This window comes from Neoarius graeffei, chromosome 2 (assembly GCF_027579695.1).
Source record: "Neoarius graeffei isolate fNeoGra1 chromosome 2, fNeoGra1.pri, whole genome shotgun sequence".
Taxonomy (NCBI): domain Eukaryota; kingdom Metazoa; phylum Chordata; class Actinopteri; order Siluriformes; family Ariidae; genus Neoarius; species Neoarius graeffei.
Genome location: NC_083570.1, coordinates 13104280 through 13129089, shown reverse-complemented (window position 1 = coordinate 13129089; position 24810 = coordinate 13104280). Strand labels below are relative to the sequence as shown.

The window sequence follows — 24810 nt, the reverse complement described above, 5'->3', positions numbered from 1 at the left end:
GTTTTACATGTACGCTTACAAGTGCACTGTCTCTGCAATATCCTGCAATATGCAGTCAGTTTACGGGAGTAGTCTTTCCCCCTCCGAATTAAACGAATTCAATCACAATATTGTGAATCCATTTTCTTTCTTTGTCGGCTAAGTTTATCTCCGTTTATGTTGGTGTATGTGTTCATATATGGTCCGCTTTGTGCGCAAATAGCGTAAGAATATGTGTCGTTGACGTCACCCCCCATGCAGCGGGGGTGAAAATTCATCACTTCAGAGTGTTTAGTCCCCTACACGCCTAAACTGGGATCGCGGATTAAGTGGTTAGCGTTGACTCGGTGCGAGTCAGGAAGGCTATTACTGGTGCGGCCGCGGGGTCTGTTGATTTTTTTAAATTATGATTTTGGCCGCCGAGCCAAGTACCTTAGACTTGCATTGACGTTTTGTTTTCATGCCGCGGAGCTATTTGTATGTATTTTAAATGTAAAGGACTTGCCTGTAGGTTTGTGTGTGTTGTTTTATGTTTGGCATCTTTCCGGTTGTAAAGCGCGTCTGTGAAAAAATTGGAGGGGAGGTTTAACAGGTGGGCACGGGGGGGTTTGATAAAGCGCAGCTGCCCTGGTAATATGCCACATGATTTTCCCGGACTAAAGCAACCTTCGGGGCCGTGGTTTTGTGGTTGGCGCAGTTAATTGTTTGAAACACGTTGTCAGACCGCCGTCACTACTACACACTATATGAAAAAATATTTGCCCCCTTGCGATTTCTAATTGCCCCCTTAGTAAACTGTTCCTGGCGCCGGGCCTGGTTTTCATTTGATATCATCGGATGTTATTGAGCTGTTAGCCTATTGTTACCTTAATTTTGTGACGTTTCATGATTAAAAAAAAAAAATCCCCCCTTCTGGTTTTTTGACAAATCGCACCCTGTATATAATGATAATAATGTCAATAACACGTATGATGCATTCTTACAAATATTTAAAGACTTGTATGATAAAAATTGTCCTGTAAAAAAAAAAAATCAAAAAGACGTCTAAGTATAAAGACCACCCATGGATCACAAAGGGACTGCAAAAATGCCTGGAAAAAGAAGAATACACTTTATAAAGAATTCATAAGACAGTGAACTAAAGAGGCAGAAATTAAATATAAAAAATATAAAAAGTTAACTAATTATAAGGACTAGTAGGAGAGAATACTATAGTAAAATATTGGATGACAAAAATAATATTAAAGAAATACGGAACATACTAAATAATGTGATAACAAATGGACCAAGACAAGATAATTACTCAAAATATGTTTATGTGGACAACAAAGAAAATTAGAATATGAATGATGCCGTCAATAATTTCAATAAATTCTTTGTCAATGCTGGACCTGATCTAGCAGGTAAAATCCCTGATCCAGCATCATCGGGTGGATGGAAGGATTGATAGAAATCCATCGATAGAAATCTAAGCTCAATGTTTGTTACAGCAGTGAAAGAAAAATAAATTCTAGATCCTGTCATAAAATGGAAAAGCAAATAATCTTCGGACTGTGACGATATTGATGTGACTGTAGTAAAAAGGGTAATTGAGGGCATTTCAACACTGTTAACTTACATTTGTAACTTATCATTCAGGTCTGGTACAGTCCCAAAGAAAATGAAAATAGCAAAAGTTATTCCTCTGTATAAATCTGGAAACTCACACCACTTCACAAATTACAGACCTCTTTACTTCCACAGTTCTCCAAAATTCTTGAAAAGCTTTTCAATAGCCGTCTGGATAAATTAATTGATAAAGACAAACTACTCATAGACGATCAATATGGATTCAGGGCAAAACAGTTTGTGCAGCTGGGGGTTTATTGTTCAGAATGTTTGGACATTACTTGTGGTGTCCCCCAGGGGTCAGTGCTGGGACCTAAAAGTATTAAAAACCATTTTATTTGCTGATGACACAAATCAGTTTTGCTCTGGTACTGATTTACAAAAACTAACAAGACGTCATGACAGAATTGAATAAATTAAATTTATATGGTTTGATGCAAACAAATTATCCTTAAATTTAACTAAAGCAAAAATAATGCATTTTGGAAACTGGAGAAGTAATATACAGATAAAAGTTTCACTGGATGGTGTTGATATTGAAAAAAAACTAAATGAAACCAGATTTCTTGGGGTGATAATAGATGATCAAATTAGCTGGAATTCACACATTAAACATGTACAAAAAAAACAAACAAAAACCTTTTAAGGAGCATTGCAGTATTAAACAGAGCAAAGCAGGTTTTGGATCATAAAGCACTCCACATTCTTTACTGTTCACTAGTTCTTCCATATCTCACTTACTGTGTGGAGGTTTTGGGCAATAACTACAAAAATAGGTTACACTCACTACTCATACGCATCACGTGAAAAAACAAACCAAATTTCTCTGAGGACTAAAACAGGCTATTAGTAATGAAATATTTCTGAGCGAAACATCCACATTTTAAGGGTTTATTAGAGTCAGTAAACATTTTAACCAAAGCATTATTACCAAATTACAAATTATTATATTTACAAACATAAAACCCAATAAATGCAGACTTTAGAGAAAGTTCAGGCATTTTGCTGCACTAATTTCAGAAATCAGTAGAGATTTAATATTTTATTGGCCGTACATTCAGATCTTACAATTTCATTTCCTTTATATCTGTAACTGATGATTCCAGACTGAGGCGAAATGCAGAGTTTTAACATTTAGTGTTTTTAACGATTTAATGTTCGTAATTTTTTTTCACAATTGAGGATCAATAAGGAAATGTGCATGGAGTTCTTTTTTAATCAACAAATTAGTGACTATAAAACAACAAAAACTCATTATTTTTTTTTGGATCGCACAACCTCACAGTTAGTCCTGAATTTTCCATTTTGCTGCACTAATTTCAGAAATCAGTAGAGATTTTATATTTTATTGGCCAAACATTCGAATCTGACAATTTCATTTCCTTTATGCAGTGCTCAGCGTAAATGAGTACACCACCTTTGAAAAGTAACATTTTAAACAATATCTCAATGAACACAATTTCCAAAATGTTGACAAGACAAAGTTTAATATAGCATCTGTTTAACTTATAACGTGAAAGTACAGTTAATATAAACTTAGATTACATATTTTTCGGTTTTACTCAAATTAGGGTGGTGCAAAAATGAGTACACCCCACAACAAAAACTACTACATCTAGTACATTGTATGGCCTACATGATTTTTAAATGACAGCACCAAGTCTTCTAACATGGAATGAACAAGTTGGCGACATTTTGCAACATCGATCTTTTTCCATTCTTCAACAATGACCTCTTTTAGTGTAAGGGGGTGTACTCATTTACGCTGAGCACTGTATCTGTAACTGTTGATTCTAGGCTGAGCCTATATGCAGAGCATTTTTTTAATATTTCATATTTTGAATGATTTAATATTCACAATTTTTTCACAATTGAGGATTAATAAGGAAATGTGCATGGAGCTTTTTTTAATTGACAAATTAGTGACGAAAACACCAAAAACTCTATTTTTTTGGATCACACAACCTCATAGTTGACCCTGATTTACACCAGTAGAGCCAGAACCCAGCGTATAGAGGCTGAGTGAATGTGGTGTGGACTCTGTGGAGGAGCTTCATCGTGTCAGAGACACTGTAGAAGGACAGAGTTCCTGCACTGTGGTCCACATACACTCCTATTCTGGAGGGGGATGGAACTCTGAGATCAGTCGCAATGCTGTTGTGAAAGAAAAAGAGAGACGAAGAAGAAGAACAGCACAGACTCCAGGACCCATTGTTGCTTCCAAACCCACCGTCATTACTCAGTCCTTTCCTTCTGATGTCTTTATATGAGACTGATATGTACACACATCCCTTAGCGCGCCACTCCACCTCCCAGTAACAGCGTCCACACACTCTCTCCTTACACAACACCTGCCAGTAGGAGTCAAATCTCTCTGGATGATCAGAGTGCGGCTGATATCTCTCAGTGAACGTCACCACTCTGTTCTTCTCAGACAGAATGAGGTGATAATTTACTGTGTTGGGATCCAGAGTCAAATCACAGAAATCTAAACACATGAGAAATGTGAACATGTTAGATATTAATCACAGCATAGATTTATGTGGAGTGTGTGTGTGTCTGTTTGTTCTAGAAACGTGTGTGTGTTGTACAGGCCCTCCAGGATTTCGCGATGTTGGGATTTGCAACTTCAACGCAAATTCAACCAATCCCCGCAAATTCAGGGCGGTGTTGCAATTATATCCAATCACTGCAACTTTCCTGCAAACTTGACCAATCGTTGGCGTCGTCTTGAGGTGACGTCGACAAACTACCTTCCGCCTTACTTCCGTGTTTCCGTTTAAGAGAAGCAGCATGTGCGAGTCAGTGTTTATATAGGCTTAAATTCTGTTACTGAAAGTGTGTTATGTTTACAGTGAAGGACTGTGTGCACTTTACATTATTTTTTTACTTAATACAAGAAATTAATGGATGCCAACATTTTTGCCAAAAATGGTATTTTATTTTCCATTGTTTAGGCAGCTTCAGCATCATACTGTGAGATTCTGTTCAAATTGTTTTTTTCCTTCTATGAAGCCTGAGCCATTTATTTTATTAGTTTATAATTGTTTAATTTAGTCTTCAGGAGAGACTGCCTGCACACAGTACTAGTATTAATAGTTTTTTTTTCTTACATGAAAGCTGAGGCATTTATATTATATTTTAAGGTAACTTCATGTTGTGCTGTGAGGTTCTATGCACTTTAACTTTTGAACCAACAGGTGCATTTGGATAAGTAAAGCCTATTTTTCTGCATTTCTGTAGTCCTGGTAATCTTTTATATTGGTAAAGTTGCTTATAGGACCATTTCTCAGTGTCTTTGTTTTTTTTAATCAATAGTTTTTCAGTAATAACTTAATATTTAACACATCACTCAATTTTAATCACAAAAAGATAAAATCGCAACAATTTCTCGCAACTTTCACTTCCTCCCGCAATGTAATCGCAACAAAAACCTAAAAAACACCGCAACTTTCATCGCAATTTTTTGGAAAACCCCCCGCAACATCAGACATTTTAGCCCACAACAATCACAAAAAAGGCCCACCAAATCCTGGGGGGGACTGCATATTGTACAGGTGTGTGTGCGCGCGCGTGTGGGTTTGTGCATGGTCAAGGTGTGTGTGTGTGTGTCTGCTTTATAGACGTGTGTGTGTTTGTGCATGTCGTAGGTGTGTGTGTTTCAGCATATTGTACGTGTGTGCGTGTCTTCGTGCATCTTGTAGACGTGTGTGTCTTTGTAAATGTTGTAAACATGTGTTTTTGTGCACATTGTAGACGTGTGTGTTTCTGCATGTTGTAGATATGTGTGCACGCGTTTGTGCAGGATGTAGACACGTGTGTTTGTTTGTGCACGTTGTGGACGTGTGTGTGTGTGTGGTCCTGCATGTTGTAGATACGTGAGGGTGTGTTTGTGCATGTTGTAGACACGTGTGCATGTGTGTGTTGCAGACGTGTGCTTGTGCATGTTCTAGACAAGCGTGTGCATGTTGTAGACAAGTGTGTTTGTTTATGTTAAAGACGTGTGCGCGCGCGCGTTACAAAGACGTGTATGTGTTTCTGCATGATCTGTGTGTGTATGTTTATGCATATTGTACGTTTGTGTTTATGAATGTTGTATGCACGTGTGTGTTCTGTGCATGTTCTACGTGTGGGTTTTTGCGCATGTCGTACGTGTGTTTGTGTGTTCATGTTGTAGATGTGTGTGTTTGCTTTTGCGTGTTCTAGACACGCGTGTATGTTTGTGCACATTGTAGATGTGCAAGTGTATTTGTGCGTGTTGTATTCACGTGTGTGCGCGCGCACGCGCGTGTTCTAGATGTGTGTGGGTGTGTGTGTGTGCGCACATGTAGATGTGTGTATCCTTGTGCATGTTGTAGACACGTGTGTGTGTTTGTATAGACGTACATTTCAGAAACTTGTCTCTGCTCTCTGGCTCTGAGAGTAAAATCTGAACGTCTTCAACTGTGGAGACAGAAATAAAGCGGTCTGATGGTAAAACTCATATCTGAAGACATTTGTGTAAATCAAAGTTGGGACAAGGCCATGTTTACGACTGTGAGACATCCCCTTTTCTCTTTACAACAGTCTGTAAACGTCTGGGGACTGAGGAGACAAGTTGCTCAAGTTTAGGGATAGGAATGTTAACCCATTCTTGTCTAATGTAGGATTCTAGTTGCTCAACTGTCTTAGGTCTTTTTTGTCGTATCTTCCGTTTTATGATGCGCCAAATGTTTTCTATGGGTGAAAGATCTGGACTGCAGGCTGGCCAGTTCAGTACCCGGACCCTTCTTCTACGCAGCCATGATGCTGTAATTGATGCAGTATGTGGTTTGGCATTGTCATGTTGGAAAATGCAAGGTCTTCCCTGAAAGAGACGTCGTCTGGATGGGAGCATATGTTGCTCTAGAACCTGGATATACCTTTCAGCATTGATGGTGTCTTTCCAGATGTGTAAGCTGCCCATGCCACACGCACTAATGCAACCCCATACCATCAGAGATGCAGGCTTCTGAACTGAGCGCTGATAACAACTTGGGTCGTCCTTCTCCTCTTTAGTCCGAATGACACAGTGTCCCTGATTTCCATAAAGAACTTCAAATTTTGATTCATCTGACCACAGAACAGTTTTCCATTTTGCCACAGTCCATTTTAAATGAGCCTTGGCCCAGAGAAGACATCTGCGCTTCTGGATCACGTTTAGATACGGCTTCTTCTTTGAACTATAGAGTTTTAGCTGGCAACGGCGGATGGCACGGTGAATTGTGTTCACAGATAATGTTCTCTGGAAATATTCCTGAGCCCATTTTGTGATTTCCAATACAGAAGCATGCCTGTATGTGATGCAGTGCCGTCTAAGGGCCCGAAGATCACGGGCACCCAGTATGGTTTTCCGGCCTTGACTCTTACGCACAGAGATTCTTCCAGATTCTCTGAATCTTTTGATGATATTATGCACTGTAGATGATGATGAGGGGCGGCACGGTGGTGCAGTGGTTAGCGCTGTCGCCTCACAGCAAGAAGGTCCGGGTTCGAGCCCCGTGGCTGGCGAGGGCCTTTCTGTGTGGAGTTTGCATGTTCTCCCCGTGTCTGCATGGGTTTCCTCCACAGTCCAAAGACATGCAGGTTAGGTTAACTGGTGACTCTAAATTGACCGTAGGTGTGAATGTGAGTGTGAATGGTTGTCTGTGTCTATGTGTCAGCCCTGTGATGACCTGGCGACTTGTCCAGGGTGTACCCCCGCCTTTCGCCCGTAGTCAGCTGGGATAGGCTCCAGCTTGCCTGCGACCCTGTTGAACAGGATAAAGCGGCTAGAGATAATGAGATGAGATGATATGTTCAAACTCTTTGCAATTTTACACTGTTGAACTCCTTTCTGATATTGCTCCACTATTTGTCGGTGCAGAATTAGGGGGATTGGTGATCCTCTTCCCATCTTTACTTCTGAGAGCCGCTGCCACTCCAAGATGCCCAGTCATGTTAATGACCTATTGCCAATTGACCTAATGAGTTGCAATTTGGTCCTCCAGCTGTTCCTTTTTTGCACCTTTAACTTTTCCAGCCTCTTATTGCCCGTCCCAACTTTTTTGAGATGTGTTGCTGTCATGAAATTTCAAATGAGCCAATATTTGGCATGAAATTTCAAAATGTCTGACTTTTGACATTTGATATTTTGTCTATGTTCTATTGTGAATACAATATCAGTTTTTGAGATTTGTAAATTATTGCATTCCGTTTTTATTGACAATTTGTACTTTGTCCCAACTTTTTTTGAATTGGACATTTGTGTGCCCGTTTGTGCATGTCGTACATGTGTGTGCGCCTTCATGCATCTTGTAGACACGTGTGTGTGTCTTTGTGCACATTTTAGACACGTGTGTGCGCGCGATATTTGTGCAGGTTGTAGACATGTGTGTTTGTGCACGTTGTGGACACGTGTGTGTTTGGTTCTGCATGTTGTGGACACGTGTGTGTGTGTGTGTGTGTGTTTGTGCATGTCATAGACACGCGTGCGCGCGCGTTTGTGAATGTTATAGACGTGTGTGCGCGTTAAAAAGTGAATATGTTTGCGCATGATCTGTGTGTAAGTTTATGCATATTGTACGTTTGTGTGTTTGTCAATGTTGTACACGTGTGTCTGTGTGTGTGTGTTTTGTGCATGTTCTACATGTGGGTGTGTTTTTATGCATGTCGTACGTGTGTGTGTGTGTTTGTGCATGTTGTAGATGTGCGTGTTTGTTTTTGCGTGTTCCAGACACGTGTGTTTGTGCAAGTTGTAGATGTGTAAATGTTTGTGCATGTTGTAGACACGTGTGTGTGTGTGTGTGTGTGTGTCTGTGCATGTGTGTGTTGTAGACACGCATGTGTGTTTGTACACATTGTAGATGTGCAAGTGTGTTTGTGCATGTTGTAGACACCCGTGTGTGTATTTATGTGTGTTGTAGATGTGTTTTCTTGTGCATGTTGTAGACGTGTGTGTGTGTGTGTGTGTGTGTGTGTGTAGACGTACATTTCAGAAACTCGTCTCTGCTCTTTGGCTCTGAGAGTAAAATCTGAACGTCTTCAACTGTGGAGACAGAAATAAAATGGTCTCATGGTAAAACCCATAAAATCAGACATTTGTGTAAGTCATCACTTGTGTGTAGATCAGAAATTTGTGTAGATCAGAAATGTGTGTAGATCAGACGTCACACTTCAGTCTTGAAGCACCAGAGTGCAGAGTTTCTCAGCTCGAACACAAACTCATTCACATCAGCAGTTCATCATCAAGACTCGAATCAGGTGAGTGTTAAAAACTCTAAACCATGCAATGCTTTGGTGCTCAGGAACAAAGACGGACACCTCGACATCACTCTGTCACCGAGCGAGTAAAGACTTCCCTCACTCCAGCAGGAACAGATCCTCTTACCATGTTCAGGGATTTTGATGAGTTCCTCCTGGCAGAATTCCTCGAGTCTCTTTTTCAGATCAGAGAGAGATTTCCTCACTCCACCAAATGAGAGATGTTGATTGACAGTGATGCTGGGTGAGTCCTCACGTCCAGAAGAAACACAGAGAGACTGGAAACTCTACAGAGAGAAAGAAAAAACATCATGAAGTTAAAAAGTGTACCAAAGGAACGAATAACATCAGAGCAAATCAGCAGTGTTTGAGAGAGTGTGTGAGGAACAGCTGGCTCTGTAGATCAGACAGTGAGTGTTACCTGGAGGAAAGTGATGTGATCGTGTGTGTGTGAAAGCTGCTCCAGCTCAGTGACTCTCCTCTGAAGATCAGCAATCTCCTGCTCCAGTTGCTCCAGGAGTCGGTCAGCTCGACTCAGTTCAGCCTTCTGATCTCTGATCAGCTCCGTCACATCCGAGCGCTTTTTCTCCATGGAGCTGATCAGCTCAGTAAAGATCCTCTCGCTGTCCTCCACTGCTCTCTGTGCAATGAGCTGTTAGGACACACACGCACGCACACACACACACACACACACACACACACACACACACACACACACACACACACACACACAAGATTTAAAGCTCATCTATCATTCCCTCTCTTACTGGGACTGTAAATGACTCGTTGTCCATGTTGTGTGTGTTTCTAGGAGCAGCTCTGTCTCTGCTCACTGCTCACCTTTATAGTGTTCACAGCCTGTTTCAGCTCCTGCACCTTCTTCTGCTTCTCCTGGATTCTCTGCTGGGATATCATCTGCTCGTCCTTTAACTCACTCTGAGGACAAATAAAATCCATTTCACTGTTTATACATGATGAGGTTATGAGCTCAGTGGGTGAATATTACCTGCAGATCAAGGGTTAGAGTTCTCTCGGGTTCCACGGAGCACCTTATTAAAAAGTGTGAAAGTCTGGATGTTGGGGGTTTTAAAGTTCACTGAAGTTAAACACTCAAATGTATTTTAGTATTTCAGGACTATGAGTGAGAACCGCTGGGTCACATCACAAATAACCGCAACAACTTTTATTCCTTGATGTGTTTTTTATTATGAATAAAACTGAGTCCGTTGACATGATTGTCAGAATATCATGTTGCTTTGCATCAACAACTCCACCATTAACTTAAACTCATTTCAACATTATTGTCATTATTACGATAAAAATATCATCCTAAATCTGAGTAAAGCAGGAGGTTGTCCAATCTAATCCCCAAAGAGCAGATTTTCATTTCAACCAATCAGAAGCCAGAACTGATCAAACTCATCATGTGAATGTATGAACAGTCCTAGTAAAGGCAGTGAGGTGAGGAAACTACTCCCCAAACATTTCAACTAATTGGATGGCTTTATTGGTGAATTATGCCTCCAAAAAAGAACTTTACAGCCGAGGAAGGCGAGGACATTAAAAAGTCACTCAACTTTCTGGCAGAGGAAGTTTCTGTTGTTAAACAACAACAGAAAACCATCCTGGACCTGGTGACGGAAGTGAAGTCGCTAAGGCTGCAGAACACCGAGAAGGACCGGCGGCGCCTCGCCCACCTGGAAAGCAGAGTTGCTGAACTGGAACAGCACACCAGGATGAACGACGTCATCGTCACTGGGATTCAGATTAAACCCAGGTCATATGCAAAAGTGGTGACAAGGGAGGGAGAATCTGACGAACTGGGCAGCAACTCTGTGGAGTAACAAGTGTCGGCATTCCTACACTCAAAGGGAATCGATATTGATTGCAGCAACATCGAGGTCTGACACATTCTACCCAGAAGAGACAAGAAAAACACTGCCATCATAATGAGATTCGTCAATCGAAAACATAAAAACTGCATTGCTGAAAAAAGGAAGGAAACTGAAAAGGTACAAACGTCTACATCAATGAGCACCTGACAAAACGCAATGCTGACATCGCCAGAAAAGCATGTCATCTGAAGAAAGAAAATAAAATTCAATCTACATGGATAACCAACTGCAAAGTATTCATTAAGCTGAACGGTACACCAGAGGAGGCTAGAGTTCTGGTCATACGAAACATCGAGGACTTGGACAGATACCAGCGATGGCTATCGGGACTGTAAGGTAATCGATACCGACGTGACACTATACCAAACTCAACCATGACACACACCAATATAACTTTTTCATCCATTCCCCGGAACACTACTCGGCTAACGCAAATGCTTGTTGATTATGAAAACCTGGAACTGAAACCCCATGAATTCACTGACCATAAACTATCGGATATAGAAAATAACAGACCCGGACGGTCCGTGTATCATCCGATCATTCAAGTATTCCATTCAATCTGGAAAACGAAAAACAAAAAAAAACAATATTTCGTTTTCCTGTTTTTCTGTATGACCAAAAAATGAGGGATTGGTGTTTGTTTTCCTTTTTCCAACTCAAAACAGAACAAATAATAAACAGGGAAACCAAAACAAAATAATAACTCTAATTTACGATTATTGATTTTCTCTATTCCCCACGCTACATTAGCCTTCCCATGATCCTCAGCGACAGTCCATCATCATCTCTGCGTCTATGAAACAGAAAAATTGCATGTGCATGTATATATCAAGTAATTTATTCATACATCCTGTTCATTTAATATATTAAGCTGATGATCTCTTAATTATTATTATCTCAATATAATAGTAATCTGTACTCAAGTTGAGGGGGGATGGGGGGGGGGATGCCATCCCCCCAGAATAAAAAATGGTCAAAATCACCCCCCCCCTCTAAAACGGGCATCCCCCCTCCCTTCCCTTGAGCAATTTTATCAATAAATGTGGACATTACTTCTATTTAACATTGGAATTAGAAATGCCATTCCACGTAGCTTTGCTGAAACTGAGCATACAGTAAGCTCCCGCGAGAGAGGGCACGCGCAAGCGAAGCATTTGAGGAGGTGACATTCAGTTGGGGTTCCGTTATTTTTTATTTCATTCGGCGTCAGTGACAGCAACGGATTGCAGCATCATGGCCAAGCGGCGTGGACAACAAGACCTAAGCAAGTTCGGATTTAAGATCGCAAGAAAAAAACATTTCAGGAGGTAAGTCAAGAGTTACGAATATCAGTCACACTTTCTGTGAGCCCACTATCATGCTGTAAAGTTCCCGATATATGGAGCCTAATTTGTGGGCGGCGGATAACAACACAGCTATCATAATGAATGTTAGTTTGGAGTCTAGCCAGCTATCGATAGCTTACTCAGGTTAATGTTAACTTTGATTTCTTGTATAATTAATTTAATCAGTCTAAACCATTAATTTAATCAGTCTGGACATTCATTTGTTATTCTTCAGGCAACAAATTCTATTGACTTGATATGAAAAGATTCAGTTGTTCATTTACATTGCCTGCTGAGGTTTTAATAAATTATTTACCAAACTATTTAAAAGGAGCCTACCATGACTAGTGCAATTTGAAGTGTAACTTCATAGTCATGGTAGGCTCCTTTTAAATAGTTTGGTAAATAATTTATTAAAACCTCAGCAGGCAATGTAAATGAACAACTGAATCTTTTCATATCAAGTCAATAGAATGTGTTGCCTGAAGAATAACAAACGAACGTCCAGACTGATTAAATTAATAGCCTTATACAAGAAATCAAAGTTAACATGAACCTGAGTAAGCTATCGATAGCTGGCTAGACTCCAAACTAACATTCATTATGATAGCTGTGTTGTTATCCGCCGCCCACAAATTAGGCTCCATATATCGGGAACTTTACAGCATGATAGTGGGCTCACAGAAAGTGTGACTGATATTCGTAACTCTTGACTTACCTCCTGAAATGTTTTTTTCTTGCGATCTTAAATCCGAACTTGCTTAGGTCTTGTTGTCCACTCCGCTTGGCCATGATGCTGCAATCCGCTGCTGTCACTGACGCCGAATGAAATCAAAAATAATGGAACCCCAACTGAATGTCACCTCCTCAAACGCTTCGCTTGCGCGTGCCCTCTCTCGCGGTAGCTTACTGTATGCTCAGTTTCAGCAAAGCTACGTGGAATGGCATTTCTAATTCCAATGTTAAATAGAAGTAATGTCCACATTTATTGATAAAATTGCTCAAGGGAAGGGAGGGGGGATGCCCGTTTTAGAGGGGGGATGATTTTGACCATTTTTTATTCCGGGGGGATGGCATCCCCCCTCAACTCGAGTACAGATTACTATTATATTGAGATAATAATAATTAAGAGATCATCAGCTTACTATATTAAATGAATAGGATGTATGAATAAATTACTTGATATATACATGCACATGCAATTTTTCTGTTTCATAGACGCAGAGATGATGATGGACTGTCGCTGAGGATCATGGGAAGGCTAATGTAGCGTGGGGAATAGAGAAAATCAATAATCGTAAATTAGAGTTATTATTTCGTTTTGGTTTCCCTGTTTATTATTTGTTCTGTTTTGAGTTGGAAAAAGGAAAACAAACACCAATCCCTCATTTTTTGGTCATACAGAAAAACAGGAAAACGAAATATTGAGTGGTTTTTTTTTTTTTTCGTTTTCCAGATTGAATGGAATACTTGAATGATCGGATGATACACGGACCCCGGACAATAACTTTTTCTCAACCATGAATGACAATTGCCACTGTTCAGTTTAGTGCATAAGGTTCAGAGTGTCAGTAAAAAAAAAAGGATTTGATGTGTTTAATTTCATGATGTTTTATTTGAATAGGAATATTAAAAACGGCAATGCTGTCATCTCCTGGCCTGTTTTGGTTTAGCAGTCAGGGTTTGTCATGTTGAATAAAAACTTTATCTAGGAAGTGAGGAAAAAGCAACAGAATGGCACATTTTGCCAGCTTCTAGTGATGATCAGCCACTTCAGTATACATCATCATCTTCTAGTTGCATCGTCGGTATGTGCTTATATGTGAATTTACTGTCATATGTTGAGGTCTTAAGTGTCAGACTGTTACATTGTATGCTTATTAGTGACGTGTTTCACATGTATTCCCTTTGGTTACTATTTCTGTTAGCCATGCTAGGTGCGGTTTATGTGGTGCACAGATGTAGAGTTGTTTATTATATGGTTTATGCATCTGCAGCAATGTAATATTCATGATTATATTGTTTGGTTTATTTTATTTTTAGTTTCACACTTCAACAATAAATCGGTAAGAAAATGATACCCAGAGTCTTGTTTGGAGTGGAGCGTTTAGCTGCCTGTCAACACATGCATGCTACGCATTGAGGACAGAACAGCCACCATTACACAGAGGAACAGTACCATCCGTCCACTGAGGCTGTGGGAAAATGATCAGTAATACACTTCAACAACAGAAGCATGTACGCTAACTTCAAACACATCAAGAAATACTGAAGTCAGTTTACTCATCCATTCAACATAATTGCCATATCAGAGACCTGGATTGACCTGGAGAAAGGAGTGGATTTCGAACTGGCTGGATATGAATTTAATTCTATAAGCAGGAAAAATAAAGGTGGAGGAGGAGTGGCGGTGTATGTGGACTGTAATTTGAATTATAAGTTAATAGATGGCATGACAACGGTGATTGATAACTTATTAGAATGTTTAACAATTGAAATTAATTTTGAAAAAAGTAGAAATTTATTAATTAGCTGTTTATATACAGCGCCAGAAACTAGCATAGAGGTGTTTAAGGACTGGGTAGAAAAGACATTTACAGTAGATAATAAAAAAAAGTTATCTTCATTTGTGGGGATACTAATATTGATCTGTTGAACCCTAAGAAGCAAAGTATGACGGAGGAATTTATTAATACCATGTACAGTATGAGTCTTCACCCAAAAATTACCAGACCCACCAGAATTACTGACCATAGTGCTACTTTAATAGATAATATATTTACCAATGACATAGACAATAACACTACAAGTGGAATATTAAATCAACGATATCAGTGATCATCTACCGGTTTTTTCAATTTATGACTGTAATTGCAAGAGAAATGTAACAGACCATAAACTTAAGTATAGAAGGGTTAGGACTGAGGAAGCCATGTTTGCATTAAATAATGATTTATTACTGCAAGACTGGGAATCAGAGAATATCAATGCTATTCTCTGATTCCCAGTCTTGCAGAGCATATGATAGAGCATATGATAATTTTAATATACTTAAAAAGTTATTATATGATAAGAATTGCCCAATGAAGCAATATAGTAGGGCTGCACAATTAATCGAATTTAATCGAAAATCGCGATTTTGGCTGCCACGATTAAATTAAATGAAAATCGCGATTTATTTCCATTTAAAATGCGAGCTCTGCTGCATATCTGATCAAGCACTTTTTGACCAGTACTCCGCCAAACCATTAGGGGGCGAACCGACGCATGTAAGGTTTCATTACTCCGCCTAAATAAGCAAGCAAGCCACGGTATCTTCTTCAAGGGGTGATAGCGTGAGAGTAGGTAACAGGGCGAATGAGTTGGAAATTGGTGCCGTTTCTTGCTGTGACACAGTTCCTTTAAGCAGAACCCCTCCATGGCTATTTGGTATACCCTCTGTAATATTTGAAGCAAAATATAAAATTGCAAATAATGGAATATATTGGGATGTTGACCAATATCTGCAGCATGCGTTCTATGGCCATACAATCATTTATACAGATGCATCCAAAGATCTTGATGGCAGAACGGGGGCAGCAGTGCACATACCAGACCTTAATATCTCAATTAAAAAGAGAACCTCTGACCATTTGTCTATCCTTGCAGTGGAAATGTCAGCCATCACTTGCCCTCCAATGGATAGAGGATTTTAAGACTCTTCAGCCTGTGATCTGTTCAGACTCAATGTCGTCCTTATTGTCTATAGAAAATGGTTCCTCACCATGCCGTCAGGACTTACTAAATGAGATCAATCAAATATTGTTTGTACTAACCCAACAAGGCCTGCATGTCCAGTTTGTGTGGGTCCCTGTTCATAGGGGAGTGGAGGGCAACGAGGCAGCAGATAGGCTAGCACAAACACTGAAGTCCAACTTGTAATTCCCCTCAGCCGGCCAGAAGTTAAGGTTTTAATCTACACTAACGTGAGTAAACTTTGGCAAGCCGAATGGAAGGAAGAGAAGAGAGGAAGACATCTATATAAGGTACATAGACATGTCACATTGAGTAAATCAGGTTATGCTGGGAGACAGGAAGAGGTATGGTTTTCCAGATTAAGGATAGGCCACACAGGGCTGAATAGCAGCCTATTTAAGATTCAGAAACATCTTACTGGTTTGTGTGAACACTGTGGAGGGACAGAAGATGTAGAGCATGTTTTACTTAAATGTACGCATTATTCAAGGCAAAGAGAAGGACTGAAAAAGGCTGTGGAAAAATCTAAACTGACACTGTCTTTAGAAAATCTACTAGTTGAGCCTACATCCAAATACATCACCGATGCAGTATTAGCATTTCTCAGGGAAAGTCAACTATCTAAGCGCATCTAGGGGATTTCAGCTTTCACGTTTTGCAGTTGGTCATTTGTTTCTTTGATCTACTTTTGTTTAATTATTTATCTGGTATTCAGTTGGAATATTTTTTTTCTTTCTCCCTCTCTCTCTGGCTCTCGCACCCTCTCCTCATTTACATCTCTCTTTCATAGCACATTATGAGTAGTGCAAGTAATTAATTCAAGTGTACACACCCCAGTCCTGTAGATGGCGGTAATGCACTGCGTTTGCCAACCGCCACATAAACCTGACTGAAGAAGAAGAAAAGACAAGATTCCTCACCGCGTATTCCAGAACGTCCGTAAGATGGGCGGCCATCTTACCACAGACAAGGGGTATGAAGACTTGCGCAAGCACAGCACTCACGTTATGATTTACAGGAAATCAAAGTACTGACTTCGATGATGTGTGTGTCTGTTTTAATTGTAGATGTTTATATCAGTATGTTTAGTTTTATTTTAACTGCACATTGGAGCCTAGTCAAATGAAATTTCAATCTGTGCTAACATATATTGACTTTGACATGATAATCAGCTTTGAATGTTCTTTTTGTAAATGTAAAGGATATCTTTTTATCCTTGGAAGTATAACCACATGTGATTAATTAAATGCTTTTTTTGTCACAAACTACCGTGAGTCGCTGTCACTGTTTTATATTATTACTTACTCGGGCAGTGCATTTGTTATTATGCTATGATGTGAGTTCATAGGCGGTTTTAAACGGGGGCCAGTGCCCCTGTAAAATTGCTCCTGGCCCGTTGTGGCCCCTGTGCTGAACAGATAATAAGCTTTATTAATTTCGACGTGCGCTGGCTCGAAGATCGGAACTGACATGATGGAGTGTTCTACACGGACTCCTTAAAGCGCTGCACGCACACTGTTACCTGCAGCAGAAAGACCAGCAGCAGCGCGAATTGTAAACTTCGGACGTGAGAGATAACAGCTGCAGCCCTGCAAGAACTAGGCTACTGCAAAGAGGCGAAGGTAAGGAAAATTATTCAATTTTGTAACATCAGTGTTTGCACATATCCGTGTTTTACTGTTGTTGTTCACTACAATAATAAATCCATTTTATTGCGCTTTCTTAAAAGTGCGTTGCACAGCAATAAGTAGCCTAACTTAATATTTTTGGGAAATGGGTAAAATAACCGACAGTGTTTACCTTCTTGTAAAACTCGGATGGCCTTGTGATATGTAGAGGCTACATTCCTCTCCGTTTACTTTTTAGTATAGGCCTACTGTAGGCTATCATCATGAAAAGGAGCAAGAAGGACATTATGTCCTTTTTTGCCCCTATTAGCAAAAAGCAACATAGAGAGAGTAAGGAAGATGAAGATTATGAAAGAGGAGAGAGAGCCAGAGGTGGAGAGAGAGCCAGAGGTGGTGGTTGGAGAGGTGGAAAGTGAGGCATCTGAAAGGCAATCTGAGAGTGAGGATCAAGACATTCAGGATCAGATTGAGGGACAGAATGAGGGACAACCCAACGAGTCATTGGGACAACCAGATTCACCATGCATATCAAGTACAGCACCATCAGGTTTGTGATGTTGAACAAATGCATGTGTGTGAGCAATTCATATAGCCTACCCTGAAAGTGTGAAGTCTGAATAATAATTAATAAATATAAAATATAAATAATAAATTAATAAATGAATAATGATAAATAAACGTTGTTCTCAGTAGCACTCTCGTATTTACTGTATTCATCTTTCTCCAGATATCAGCAAGTGCTTGGACGACACTCCAGTGCAGCCACATCTGAAGAAAAGGTTCATTGTATGCAAAAATAGAAATCTTATTTTACAAATAAGAGAAACATGGTTTTAAGATTTATTGAGCACAATTTATTTTATGTTTAGGCTATTGAGACAGAATGTTTATCTCTTTGTATTTATGCTCAATGTATTTTGTTTTGGTTTTAAATAAACTAAACATTTTGAACGCTTAAATATTGCCATGCTTTGTCCATATGTGCCCCCCTGAAAAAACACTGGCCCCACCTCAGCCCCCCTAGTAATTTTGGTCTAGAACTGCCACTGTGTGAGTTCATTAGGTTTTTGAGGTGGATGAAGTATTTCTGAAGTTTCAGAAGTGAGCAAGCTGTTTATTTAACTTTAGCTTCCCCTACGGCCCGATCACATGTAGAAATATTTTCACTAAAAATTGGAAATAAATTGTACTTATCCACAGTCATCCATAAGTATGCAGTGTTAGGCTTCTCACAGCATAGGAATTTCAGCATGCATCCTGTCTTACAGTCTGTTGTATACTGAAATATTTTCGCCAAGCTATGCATATTTTTTTTTAAACAAAATGATTATTCATCATTAATATCAAATACATACTTCCGTTTGGTTTTTATATAACAAACCAAACCGTTTGAATATCGATTGAAATTTGAGGAAGTTGCGGTCATCTGAAAAGTACATATCGCTACCAACACAATGTACTGGGTAAGCCAGCTGTCTGAGGTAAGATGGCCGCCATGTGCGGACGTTCGACTTCGTTGACGGGCAACGGGGACGAGGCATCTAGTCTTCTATGCAAATCTATGGTATTTAGCACTGGAGGCAATGTTGTGACCTGCCTTCGCTCATGTTTAAAGCCAGAGCATGTTGATAGGCTGGTCTTTCTAGCTAAAAACTTGTAGGCCTCAGTATAATGCTATGTAATTGTTGCAATTGAGTTTTCAGTTCCTTCATCCTTTGGTAATTTCTTGGATAAATTTCATTTATTTGTCATTTGGAAATCAGAATTTCTCTTTTAAATTTCATTCTGCACTGAAAGCTGTTCATACTGTTTGAATATAGTGAAATAAAATTTAAGTGATTTCCCTAACATCAAGAATAATCGTGATTATAATTTTTTTCCATAATCGTGCAGCCCTACAATATAGTACAAAACAAAACTATAATGACCAACCTTAGATTACTAAGGGATTACAAAATGCCTGTAAGAAGAAAAATACTCTATATAGAGAATTTATTAAATTAATAACCAAAGAGGCAGAAAATAAATATAAAAACAAGTTAGCGAGTATCATAAGGAAATGTAGGAAGGATTATTATGGCAAATTAATAGATAATAGCAAAAATAATATTAAAGGAATATGGAATATATGAAATAGTATTATTAAAGATGGCGCTGGACAAATACATTACCCTAAATACTTTAATGACAAAGGTATCGAAAATTTTAACATGGATGTAGTTGCTAATACTCACTCATTATCTCTAGCCGCTTTATCCTGTTCTACAGGGTCGCAGGCAAACTGGAGCCTATCCCAGCTGACTACGGGCGAAAGGTGTAGTTGCTAAAAGTTTTAATAATTTTTTTGTTAATGTTGGACCAAGATTAGCTCAAAATATCTCTGAGCCGGTAACAAATGATGAATGTATTGATAATATTATAAAGAGGAATTATTGTTCTATGTTTCTTACACCAGTAGATGAGAAGGAAATTATTGATATAGTTAATGAATGTGGTAACAAAATGTCCACAGATTGTAATGATACTGATATGAAACTAGTGAAAACTATTATTGGGGGGATTTCTAAACCATTAACATACACCTGTAACTTGTCATTTCAAACCGGTACATTTCCAAGCAATATGAAAATAGCAAAAGTAATTCCATTGTATGAATCTGGGGACAAACACAACTTCACAAATTACAGACCTGTTTCTTTACTTCCTCAATTCTCCAAAATTCTTAAACTATTCAATAACATCTCATCTCATTATCTCTAGCCGCTTTATCCTTCTACAGGGTCGCAGGCAAGCTGGAGCCTATCCCAGCTGACTACGGGCGAAAGGCAGGGTACACCCTGGACAAGTCGCCAGGTCATCACAGGGCTGACAGACACAGACAACCATTCACACTCACATTCACACCTATGGTCAATTTAGAGTCACCAGTTAACCTAACCTGCATGTCTTTGGACTGTGGGGGAAACCGGAGCACCTGGAGGAAACCCACGCGGACACGGGGAGAACATGCAAACTCCACACAGAAAGGCCCTCGCCGGCCCCGGGGCTCGAACCCAGGACCTTCTTGCTGTGAGGCGACAGTGCTAACCACTACACCACCGTGCCGCCCTATTCAATAACAGATCAGATAAATTCATTAAAAAAATACAAACTACTCAGTGATGGTCAATATGGATTTAGAGCAAATAGATCAACAGAGCTGGCACTAATGGAATCAATTGAAGAAATCAGTAACTCTATAGATGATAAAGAAAAATGTCGCTGGGATATTTATTGATCTCCAAAAAGCTTTTGATACTATTAATCACGATATTAATTAATAAGATGGAACAATATGGGATAAGGGGAGTTGTATTAAATTGGATAAGAAGAAGTTATTTGAGCAACAGGACACAATTTGTGAAGTTGGGTGATTCTGTCTCATCTCATTTGAACATTGCTTGTGGTGTCCCCCAGGGGTCAGTATTGGGTCCTAAACTGTTCATTCTTTATATAAATGATATGTGCAATGTATCAAAGATATTTAAGATGGTATTATTTGCAGATGACATGAATATATGTTTTGTTCTGGAACAAATTTACATGAGGTAGAAAACAATCTCTTCAGAATTGTGCAGGTGAAAAAGTTGCTTTGATCGAAATAAATCATCATTAAATCTGTCTAAAACAAAAATCATGTTATTTAATAATTATAAAATAAATAAGGCAATAAATGTACAGGTAGATGGTATTGACATTGAAAGAGTTTCTAATAATACATTTCGTGGGGTAATAATAGATGAGAGAATTCCATCCAAGATGCCGCCGCAAACGGCTGCCACGGGATTTTGCTCTCGTACTTTCTATGTTTTTGTGTAATTGTTGTGTTAATTCTTCTCTGTGCTTCACGGAATGCTGCGCTGAGGTTTTTTTTAATGCCTACACATTCCGGTCCTGATAGGAGCGAAATGTGTGGGTGTTTTTTCCTCTCATCTCTCATTTCTCAGCCTCTCCCTTCCTGACAAGCCTCTCTCCTGCTTTGCTTCTGCGGACTCGTCTTGTCAGAGAGACCCTTCCTGCACTGTTCTCCGAATCGAAATTATGGATTTGATCAACTGGTCACTTCACGCAATTGACAATCTTCTCGACGAGAAGTCTGGGTTTGGGGGAACCTGCCTGTCCTGCCGGAACGTTTGCAGCCAGATACACCATAGATGCCTGGGAGAAGTGGCGTGTGGTGTGCTTGGCGATTCTTTCCGTGGAGGACATTTAGGATATTTACCTATTCAGAACCATGATCACAGGATTTTTGCTGATTGGACTTGGCATTGCCCTGGTGTATCGAGGAAATCAGATAACGGTGGCGGCTGTTCAAAGCCCCACAAAGCTGCCCGACATGATTGAGGCGGTGGGCAGAGCTGTCGGCACTCAGACTGTGGCTGTTGAAATTTAAAACTCGCAGTGCTAGGACAACGTTAAAAATGTTGACTATCTCTATTTGAGGAGGAAAGCTATGGAACAGTTTGAATGTGGCGCTCATGAAATGTTCATCGATAAATCATAAAGGTAGAGTGGGGTGGGGTGGGGTAATACGCCCCCCGTGGGGTAAAAGGCCCCCGGCCTGTTTTACCCCAAATAACCACCAGATGGCGCAAAGTTACATTTCTATTGTTGCTATGGACTGGCTCGACAACGGGGATATACAAATATCCACTGTGGATCGCATATCACCAACGCAGCAAAGAGAAATCAAATTTCATGTTAAGTGATATAATTTTCAGATATCAGTAAAACTGTATTTAGATAGCTGCTATTTCGTCAGATATCACAGCTGTGTATGTGGCATGAGTAGACAAGTCAGTAGGTAAAAAAAAAAATACATTAGGTATAAAAAGTTGAATCACATTTTGAAAGTAAGACCCTTTTTTGTAAAAGTGTAGTCTGTGGGGTAAAACGCCCCCTTAATGGCGGGGTAAATGGCCCCCAGGGGGCATCGTTTCCTTTTATCATAATTAGAGTAGAGTGGGGGAAAAAAAAGCCCCCCTGAAGGAAAATTCAGTTTTTCTCCAAGTTGAAATGAACCATGTGTTGTTTTAATCATAGTTTTTGACAACAGTGACATGAACAATAATGCCACCTAAAGTTAATACTTAATTTTTTTTTTAACAAAAACATTGTGCCAAGGGGGCCTTTTACCCCCCCCCAGTGGGGTAAAAGGCCCCCTCACTCAAAAAAAAACAAGAAAATATCCCTGAATTAATGAATAGCTTGTTCTTTGTTAATTCATGTTCAATCCACACAAAATTATATTGAAATTAAAATGCGAAATATAATAAAATAATGCATCTATTCATTAATTCAGGGATATTTTCTTGTTTCTTTCATATTATAGGCTTAAGTAAACACTTTTGCTATCCAAACAGCTTTTTTTGAGTGAGGGGGCCTATTGCCCTACCTCAGGGGGCCTTTTACCCCACTGGGGGGGTAAAAGGCCCCCTTGGCACAATGTTTATTTTTTTTTTTAACAAAAACAAAGTATTAACTTTAGGCAAACTTTAGGTGGCATTATTGTTCATGTCACTGTTGTCAAAAACTATGATTAAAACAACACATGGTTCATTTCAACTTGGAGAAAAACTGAATTTTCCTTAAGGGGGGCTTTTTCCCCCACTCTATAAGGAACAGATCTTTATGAGGTAGAGAGAGGAGGAATTACAATAACATTCTATTGATAATATAAGTGTATGTGCGTATGGGTACGTACTGATATATTATATATGCATAATTATATGATTATGGTGTCTGTACGTATGGATGTGTATAGTTTTATATATATATATATATATATATATAAAAATGTATTGTATGTGTGCATATATATATATATATATATATATATATATATATATATATATATAAAATAACAGACTAAGTATATGTATATATGATTGATTTGGTCGATATTATACCGTGTTAGTATATCTTGGTATGTTTTGATTAGCGGTGGTATAGAGGGTTAGGATTTGATAAGTTATTCACTTCTTCCTGATCCTTTCTGAACATTATTATGTTATTGCCTTGTGGCTACGCTATCCCATTTGTTCATGACTGTGTTTTGATCATTGCATTTTTTTTTTATCTTTACTGTTCGGAACAAATCAATCAATCAATCAATCAATCAATCAATCAGTCAGTTGTTTAAAAGACGGAGACCGAAAGATTAAAGAAGTGAAATAAGGTGTGGCTTCTACGTGGAGTGAAAACCTTCAGCCACTTTAGATTAGAAATGTAAACTGTATGAAATGACTCTGAATAAATTAGACTTGCATTTCTCACCTGTTTTTCACTTCGGTATGCTTTAACTGAGACGGTGTCGTGGCTTTTGTGTTCATCCATCATACACAGACAACAGATGAAGCTTTGGTCAGTACGACAGTAGAGCTTCAACACTTCATCATGCTCAGAGCAGATCTTCTCTTGCAGATTTCCAGAAGCTTCAACTAACTTGTGCTTTTTCCAGGAAGGAACTTCATAGTGAGGTTTCAGATGAGTTTCACAAAAGGAGGCCAGACACATCAGACAGGACTTGACGGCTTTGTGTTTTCTCCCGGTGCAGAAATCACACTCCACATCTCCAGGTCCAGCGTAACAGTGAGCAGGAGAAGCAGCTTGGACTTCAGTCTTCTTCTTCTTCAGTTTCTCCACCACTTCAGACAGCATATTGTTTCTGCGTAGAACAGGCCTTGGTGTGAAAGTGTCTCTGCACTGAGGACAGCGATAAACTCCGCTCTTATCATCCTGATCCCAGCAGTCATTAATGCACACCTTACAGAAACTGTGACCACAGTGGATCGTCACTGGATCCTTCAGTAGATCCAGACACACTGAACAGAGGAACTGGTCCTGATCTATTGAAATACTGGCTTCGGCCATTTTCTTGAACTCACACACTGACAGAAAGAGAGACTGAGCTTTGTTTTCTCTGAAATGAGGAGCCACTGCTTGCACATGTGTGAGAGGGAGAGAAAGGGAGGGGAAAAGAATGAGGGAGAGAAGGAGGAGGAGTCCAGAGATCATGTGTGATTGGCGGCTTCCTTCATGACGTGAGTTATGTTGTGGAAATCTACAAGGGACCCACCCCTAGACCCGCCCCAAAACAAAATGGCGGCTCCTGTTCATATCATTTTAAAAGGACGTTTGCTTGAACACAGACGTCTGATTGGCTGCCCAGTGGAGGCTTCTCATTGGCTTCTGCTGAATTTGAAATTAAACTGACTCGCTTGTATTTCCCACCATGTGACATCTTACGGTTTTAACTACACAGTGGTATTTCTGTGTTTAACACGCTACGCACTTTTACAATGATAGCAATCAGTGGTGAAGAAACACAAGATGGCA

At 39.5% G+C, this 24810-nt stretch overlaps 1 protein-coding gene across 1 annotated transcript; it reads right to left on the bottom strand.

Annotated features, from left to right (window-relative positions):
* Positions 1–1278: 1278 nt before the first annotated feature.
* On the bottom strand, positions 1279–24410 carry LOC132881023 (tripartite motif-containing protein 16-like). Its single transcript, XM_060913826.1, has 6 exons — positions 23749–24410; positions 9688–9783; positions 9269–9499; positions 8975–9134; positions 8576–8632; positions 1279–4075 (listed from the first exon to the last, which is right to left on the bottom strand). Exons 1-6 carry the CDS (start codon positions 24343–24345, stop codon positions 3531–3533), a joined length of 1686 nt encoding a protein of 561 aa, XP_060769809.1. The 5' UTR covers positions 24346–24410; the 3' UTR covers positions 1279–3530.
* Between the last annotated feature and the right edge of the window lie 400 nt (positions 24411–24810).

Excerpts from the sequence above, each read along its gene's own strand:
- LOC132881023 (XM_060913826.1), bottom strand. The coding sequence starts at position 24,345 with ATGGCCGAAGCCAGTATTTCAATAGATCAGGACCAGTTCCTCTGTTCA. Across the intron at positions 9,135-9,268 it reads ATCACATCACTTTCCTCCAG|AGTTTCCAGTCTCTCTGTGT; the intron begins GTAACACTCACT and ends TTCTCTCTGTAG. Across the intron at positions 4,076-8,575 it reads CAGAGACGAGTTTCTGAAAT|ATTTCTGTGATTTGACTCTG; the intron begins GTACGTCTACAC and ends TCATGTGTTTAG.